At 58.7% G+C, this 8248-nt stretch overlaps 1 protein-coding gene across 1 annotated transcript; it reads left to right on the forward strand.

Moving 5' to 3' along the window:
* Positions 1–721: 721 nt before the first annotated feature.
* Positions 722–7404, forward strand: LOC123967136 (adenomatous polyposis coli protein-like; the record flags this gene model as incomplete). Its single annotated transcript, XM_046043157.1, has 3 exons — positions 722–892; positions 977–1191; positions 1583–7404. Coding segments are annotated over 3 exons (5322 nt in total), but the record flags the coding sequence as incomplete, so codon positions are not given.
* Positions 7405–8248: the final 844 nt, after the last annotated feature.

The raw sequence follows: 8248 nt of genomic DNA on the forward strand, positions 1-8248 counted from the left end.
ACTCGCCTGTGTGACTCGCCTGTGTGACTCGCCTGTGTGACTCGCCTGTCCCTCGCCTGTGTAACTCGCCTGTGTAACTCGCCTGTGTAACTCGCCTGTGTAACTCGCCTGTGTGACTCGCCTGTCCCTCGCCTGTGTGACTCGCCTGTCCCTCGCCTGTCCCTCGCCTGTGTGACTCGCCTGTCCCTCGCCTGTGTGACTCGCCTGTCCCTCGCCTGTGTGACTCGCCTGTCCCTCGCCTGTGTGACTCGCCTGTGTGACTCGCCTGTGTGACTCGCCTGTGTGACTCCCCTGTGTGACTCGCCTGTCCCTCGCCTGTGTAACTCCCCTCACCTGTAACTCGCCTGTCCCTCGCCTGTGTAACTCCCCTCGCCTGTGACTCGCCTGTGACTCGCCTGTGTGACTCGCCTGTGACTCGCCTGTGACTCGCCTGTGACTCGCCTGTGTGACTCGCCTGTGTGACTCGCCTGTGTGACTCGCCTGTCCCTCGCCTGTGTGACTCGCCTGTGTAACTCGCCTGTAACTCCCCTCACCTGTAACTCGCCTGTGTGACTCGCCTGTAACTCGCCTGTGTGACTCGCCTGTAACTCGCCTGTGTAACTCGCCTGTGTGACTCGCCTGTAACTCGCCTGTGTAACTCGCCTGTGTGACTCGCCTGTCCCTCGCCTGTGTGACTCGCCTGTGTAACTCGCCTGTGTAACTCGCCTGTCCCCCTCGCTAGTCTGTGTTAAATGGATCCATCTGTCTCCTGTTTGAATATTTGCTTGTTTGCCAGGTGATAGCAAGCGTGCTGAGGAACCTGTCGTGGCGTGCTGATGTCAACAGTAAGAAGACGCTGCGCGAGGTCGGCAGCGTGCGAGCACTAATGGGCTGTGCTCTTGAGGTCCAGAAGGTAAGCAACAACAGTTTAGCTGTGCTGTTTGTTTGTGTTTGTTTGTTCTCTAATCAGCTGCCTGCTCTGCTCCTACTCCTGAAGGAATCGACTCTGAAGTCTGTACTGAGCGCGCTCTGGAACCTGTCGGCGCACTGCACAGAGAACAAGGCGGATATCTGCGCCGTGGACGGCGCTCTGGCGTTTCTGGTGGGAACACTGACACACCGCAGCCACACCAACACGCTCGCCATCATCGAGAGCGGCGGCGGCATCCTGCGCAACGTCTCCAGCCTTATCGCCACCAACGAGGCACACAGGTAAACAACCTGTAACGGGTAAAGAACTGTTAACAACCTGTAAGGGGTAAAGAACTGTTAACAACCTGTAACGGGTAAAGAACTGTTAACAACCTGTAACGGGTAAAGAACTGTTAACAACCTGTAACGGGTAAAGAACTGTTAACAACCTGTAACGGGTAAAGAACTGTTAACAACCTGTAACGGGTAAAGAACTGTTAACAACCTGTAACGGGTAAAGAACTGTTAACAACCTGTAACGGGTAAAGAACTGTTAACAACCTGTAACGGGTAAAGAACTGTTAACAACCTGTAACGGGTAAAGAACTGTTAACAACCTGTAACGGGTAAAGAACCTGTAATCTCCCCTGACACACTCTGACCGTCTCTCTCCCTGCGTGTTGCCTTGCAGGGAGATCCTGCGTGAGCACGGCTGCCTGCCGACTCTGCTGCAGCACCTGAAGTCTCACAGTTTGACCATCGTGTCCAACGCCTGCGGGACGCTCTGGAATCTGTCAGCCAGAGATGCCAAAGATCAGGAGGCATTATGGGAGCTGGGCGCCGTGGGCATGCTGCGCAACCTCATCCACTCCCGGCACAAGATGATCGCCATGGGCAGCGCCGCCGCCCTGCGCAACCTGATGGCCAATCGGCCAGCACGCTACAAGGACGCGAGTGTGGTGTCGCCGGGCGCCGGCGCCCCGTCATTGCACGTCCGCAAACAGAAGGCGTTATTCGAGGAGCTGGACGCCCAACAGCTGTCAGAGACCTTCGACAACATCGACAACCTGAGCCCCAAGGCCTCACACAGGAAGGGGCGGGGCTGTAATGGCGCCGGAGGAGGAGGGAGCTCCACGCGCTCGTACGCCAACACGCCGGTGTTGTCGAGCCCGAAGAACGGAGATGGAGCAAAGAGGACGAGCGAGGAAGCGGCGTACGCTCGGCCCGTGTTCCCGCCCAGTGTGCGGGCGTCCAGTGACAGTCTCAACAGCGTGACAAGCGCAGACGGATACGGCATCCGCGGCAAGACCAAACCGTCGTCTGAGCCGTTCTACTCGTCAGACGAGAACGCAGTCAGCAAGTGCTGCGTCTACAGGAAGTACCCGGCCGACCTGGCCCACAAGATCCGCAGCGCCAACCACATGGCGGACGACGATGGCGCCGAGCTGGACACGCCAATCAACTACAGCCTGAAGTACTCCGACGAACAGCTGAATTCTGGGAGACAGAGTCCCAGTCACCGCGGCGCCATCGAGAGCGATGAGGACGACGAGGAGGATGCTCCGTTGAGGAGGAGGAATGACACCGGCGACCCGGCCACAGCCAGCGGCCGCATGGCGTCTGTCCTGCCGCCACGCTACGTTGTCACCACGGGACCATCTAACTACGGCAGTGACTCGACAGGTGAGCAGCCAATCGACTACAGCCTTAAGTATGGCGCTGACGCTGCCAACAAGCCGCTATTCAAGCCAGAGGAGGCCGCCGCCCCCTCCGTCCCCCCTGCCCCACCATCCTCTGCCAACAAGCTCCGCCCCCCGCCACCTGCAGCCAATCGGGCGGGGCCAAAAGGTAACCAGGAGTCGACGCAGACGTACTGTGTGGAAGACACGCCCATCTGCTTCTCCAGAGGCAGCTCGCTCTCCTCGCTGTCATCAGAGGAGGAAGAGGAGGATGGTGATGTCATCGGGAGAAGGAGGAGAGGTGGGAGCGTGATCTGCGGCGGCAGCGGCGGGAACAACTACCCGACACTTCCTGTCAGCGAGAAGGACGCACACGAGCAGCAGCAGAGGCAGCTGAAAGAGGCGGAGAGCCAGACCGCCGCCGCCGCCGCCGCCGCAGCTTCAGCTGTTCCCTCCACACGGGGAAGACGAGGTCACCACCATCAAGGTCACGCCCACCACCATCATCACCACCACCACGTGGCATCATCAGGCGCCAGGACGCCTAAAAGTCCCCCGGAGCAGCCGTACGCTCAGGAGACGCCGCTGATGTTCAGCCGCTGCACGTCGGTCAGCTCCCTCGACAGCTTCTCCACCTCCTCCATCGCCAGCTCCGTGCGCTCCAGCGAGCCGTGCAGCGGCATGCCAAGCGGCGTGGTCAGCCCCAGCGATCTGCCCGACAGCCCGGGGCAGACCATGCCGCCGAGCCGTGCCAAAACGCCGCCGCCGCCACCGCCAATACAGAAAACAGAGGAGGAAAAGGCCAAGAAGGAGGAGGAGGAGGAGAACAGTGCCGACGTCATGCTTCACTTCGCCACGGAGAGCACGCCGCACGGCTTCTCCCGAGCCTCCAGTCTGAGCGCGCTCAGTCTGGACGAGCCCTTCATCGTAGCAGAGATGAAGAAGGCGGAGGAGGAGGATGGCGGTAGCGAGGAGAGGAGCGAGGTGGAGGCGGTGAAACCAATCCTTGACGAGTCTGACAACGATGACGACCGTAAGATCCTGGAGGCGTGCATCATCATGGCGATGCCCAAGTCGTCGCGCAAACCAAAGAAACAAGCAGCGCCACGGAAACCCAGCCAGCTTCCTGTTTACAAGCTCCTCCCACCTCAGAGCCGCACCCAATCACAGCAGAGGAAGGATGTGCCGCCGCCGCCACCGGAGGAGGTACCCAGAGTGTACTGTGTCGAGGGAACGCCTCTCAACTTCTCCACCGCCACCTCGCTCAGTGACCTCACCATAGATTCCCCACCCAATGAAGAGGCAGCAGCAGCCGTTACACCTGTAGCCCCGCCCACGTCTGCCCAGAGACGGAGGGCTGGACTTCCCGAAGGCGAAAATGGTGACGACATCCTCGCAGAGTGCATCAACGCCGCCATGCCCAAAGCTAAACCCAGGAAACCAATCAGAGCGGCAGTGAACAGTGAGAATCTCCAAGCCCCGCCCCTTCCGCCGCCTCTTCCTCCTACAGCCCCGCCTCCTCTCAGCGCACAGCAGCAGAAGAAAAAGCCGACCTCGCCCGTAAAGCCGATGCCCCAGCGGGCGCCGTACAGCATCGCCACGGCAACAGCTGCCAAAGCAAAACCAGGGTTTGCCTTTGACTCACCGCACCACTACACGCCCATCGAGGGCACGCCATGCTGCTTCTCACGCAACGACTCGCTGAGCTCGCTCGACTTTGACGAAGACGACGGTGGCGAGAAGGACGACGAGGACAAGAAAAGTAAAGAAGAAGAAGGCAGGAAGAGGAAGCAGCAGACGGCCGCCATTTTTCCTCGAACGAAATCTGCGAGCAACCCGACGGCAATGGACGAGAAGCAGAAGTTCGCCATCGAGGACACGCCCGTCTGCTTCTCCAGGAACTCCTCCCTCAGCTCGCTGAGCGACATCGACCAGGAGAACAACAACAAGGAGTTCGCTCTGCCGCCGCAGCCCGAGCAGCAAGATGGAGCCAAGACAGGAACAAAGTCTCCCCCTCAGGCAGAGGCGAAGCCCCGCCCCTCTGTGGCGAGCGGCTACGCCCCCAAAGCGTTCCACGTGGAGGACACGCCCGTCTGCTTCTCCAGGAACTCGTCGCTCAGCTCGTTGAGCATCGACTCTGAGGACGACCTGCTGCAGGAGTGCATCAGCTCCGCCATGCCCAAGAAGAAGAAGAAAGCCGCCACCGCCGCCACCATCCCCACCGCTGTCGCCACGCCACTTCCTGTTCCCAAAGTCAACGACAGCATTCTGGCTGAGGAAGAGCCTTCAGAGGCTCCGAGAAGCCCCGCCTCCCCTGACTCTGAGTCCTTTGATTGGAAGGCGATCCAGGAAGGCGCTAACTCCATTGTCAGCAGCCTGAACGCCGCCGCCGCCTCGTCGCTCTCCCGCCAGCCGTCATCAGACTCTGACTCCGTCCTGTCCCTGAAGTCCGTGGGCTCGCCGTTCCGCCTGCCGACGGCCAATAACAACGCAGAAGAGGAAGAGGGGGAGGAGGCGGTGAAGCGAGGGGCGAGGATCCTGAAGGGCGGGGAACGCACCACGCTGGAGGCCAAGAAGAAGAAGGAGGAGGAAGAGGAGGAGGAGGCTGCGAAGGCGGTGAGAGGTGGGAAGAAGGTGTACAGGAGTCTGATCACAGGCAAGCCGAGGGCGGAGCCTGCAGCCCGGGGCCGCAGTAAACCCAGAGCAGCACCTGCGGCCAAACCTCCAGGAAGCAGCGAGGGCGCCGACAGAGGAGGCGGGTCCTCTCGGGACTCCACGCCGTCTCGCTCCTCCTCCGCAGCCAGTCAGAAAGGAGGGAAGCTGTCACAGTTGCCGCGTACGGCGTCTCCTGGAAGTGCATCATCCTCATCGTCGGTGCCCTCCAGACCGGCCAAGCAGAGCGGGGCGGCGAGGAGCGGCGGCATCCCGAGGAGCGAGTCTGCATCGAGAGTCAGCAGCTCCGTGGTGGCAAAGAAGCCAAAGGCGGAGCCTGAGAAGCCGGCGCTCGTCCGTCAGTCGACCTTCATCAAAGAGGCGCCGAGCCCGACGCTGAAGAGGAAGCTGGAGGAGTCTGCGGCGGCGGCAGCGTTGGAGTCCCCGTCCAGCCCCGACACACCGCTACCACCAACAACGAGGAGACACGACGTCAACCGCTCCCAGTCTGAGAGCCCGTCACGCCCACAGGAAGTGACATCATCGCGCTTCAGCCGCACTGGCACCTGGAAGCGCGAAAACAGCGGCGGGGGAGGAGGGGGGAGTGGCGGTAAACACTCGACATCACTGCCGCGTGTGGGGACGTGGAAGAGGACAGGAAGCTCGTCGTCTGTGCTGTCGGCGTCGTCGGAGTCTAGCGAGAAGGGGCGGAGCGAGGAGGAGAACGGCGTGAGGTCGAAGGGAACGTGGAGGAAGGCGAAGAACGGCAGCGCTGACTCATCAGCGGGGCGGAGCTTCACCGACAAATCAGAAGACGTGTGGGTTCGTCTGGAGGATTGTCCCGTCAACAACCCGCGCTCATCCTCTTCCTGTTCAGCCCGCTCTCCCACCGCTGCCAACGCCCCGCCCGTCATTGACAGCCCCGCCTCCTCCAAGATACCGTCCTCCTCCTCTTCCTCCTCCTCCAACCTCAACCTGCGGCGTAGCTGTGAGAGCCTCGACGACACGCCGCAGCCTGAACGCCAGCAGCAGCCGCAGCGCAGTCAGCAGCGCAGCGGCGCCGTGGCGGCCCGAGTCAGCCCCTTCAACTACACGCCGAGCCCGAGGAAGAACAACGCTGAAAACGCCACCACTGCAACGCCAACTGCCACGACATCATCATCAACGACCCCAACACGGCCTTCACTCATCCCCACGCCCGTCACCAAGAAACGGGAACCAAAGGGCGGAGAAGGTGGCGGCAGCGGTGGCGGCACCGGCGGTGAACGCGGCTCGTACATCGTGACGTCAGTGTGACGGGAAACCAGAAGAAGAATCTGGAAATAGACACAAGAAGGCGGCCACGGTGGTGGCAGTGTAAATACTGAGAAACACCCGGACGTGTTTGTGAACTGTACAGGAAGTGAGTCTGTATTTAAGTGCTAGCCCCGCCCCCTTAGCTCCCTCCTCTGCCCTCATTGGCTCCTCTCACCTGTCAGTCAAGCTTCTTTACTGGATGAGAAACTTACACATAAAGTTTTTATGTTTTTATACCACTAAAATGTGTAGCGCTTAGCTCAGCCCCCTCTGCCTGTGTCCCTGCATGGCCCCGCCCCCTACCTTCACCGTGACGATGATGATGACTACGATGATGATGTTAGCTGTAGCGTCGGAGCTGATTCTGCTCCTTCAGAACGTTTCATGTTTTTTGATGAGTTTGGTTCTGGAAAGCTTTTTTCTCTTGCAGACGACCTGCGATCATTTCTCCTGGTCCCGGACTCTGGGACCCGAACTCTGGTCCCGGTCTCGGACCCTGGTCCCCTGTCCTGGTCCCAGACTCTGGACCCTGGTCCCGGTCCCGGACGCGGTCAGAGTAGAAACCAGTTTTTCTGAACCTCACTCACACACTGCTTCCTTCCAGAGAGGGAAGTTTGCTGCCACCGAACTGTAAAACGTCTGAAACACTTTGTCCCTGAACTTCCTGGTGAAATTTGAGGATTGTGGTTGGCTGAAAACTTCCCGCTCTGTGTCGCCTTGGCAACAAATAACACTGTAAAACGTAAGTTATTGCTGTAAAACCTTTTAACTTTGAAGCACATAATTTAAAAGATTTCTGCCAAAACGTTTCTGTAACTGTTTTTCTGTTGATGCTGGAGGAAACAATGTTTAACACGAGACAACAATAAAACATTTTAGCTGCAAACGGGCTCGGAGAGGTTGTTTTGGCGCCGTACGGAGGCCCTGAAGGGACAGAAAGGGACGTTGTTTAGGTTGAGATATGATGGAGGCTCGGGCCCCTGAACGCTGCCAAGTTAAACAGTTTAAAGTTCACCTTTTTTAAGGGTGTGTCAGCAAAGTCCCCGATGGTCGTGGGACTGTTGGAGGCAGGAAAGTTTTATTCCAGGATGTAGTGTCGCTCGTTCCTCATTGGCCGACGGGAGGAGTCGCTGATCAGCAGGTGAGCTGACGTCACAGAAGTGAAGTTCATGTGTCTGCTCAAAGCGATGGAAACAGAAGCTGGGGGTGGGGGGGTAAAGTTGGGACCTCTGGTTCCTTTTCTTTGAACTTTCTGCTCTGTGGCGCTCAGAGGAAGCCGGTTCCACAGGTGAGCGTTCAGTAAGGAAACATCTGCAGGCGACAGAAGTCTGACTTTAAAATTAATTCTCATATTCAGACTAAACTTTAAAATGAGACTCCTTAAAACCCTTCATCTGCTGATGGGCCCCTGAACTGACCAACATCAGAGCCCCTGAACTGACCAACATCAGAGCCCCTGAACTGACCAACATCAGAGCCCCTGAACTGACCAACATCAGAGCCCCTGAACTGACCAACATCAGAGCCCCTAAACTGACCAACATCAGAGCCCCTGAACTGACCAACATCAGAGCCCCTGAACTGACCAACATCAGACCAACATCAGAGCCCCTAAACTGACCAACATCAGACCAACATCAGAGCCCCTAAACTGACCAACATCAGACCAACATCAGAGCCCCTAAACTGACCAACATCAGAGCCCCTAAACTGACCAACATCAGAGCCCC

Source organism: Micropterus dolomieu, unplaced genomic scaffold (genome assembly GCF_021292245.1).
Source record: "Micropterus dolomieu isolate WLL.071019.BEF.003 ecotype Adirondacks unplaced genomic scaffold, ASM2129224v1 scaffold_68, whole genome shotgun sequence".
NCBI classification, from domain to species: domain Eukaryota; kingdom Metazoa; phylum Chordata; class Actinopteri; order Centrarchiformes; family Centrarchidae; genus Micropterus; species Micropterus dolomieu.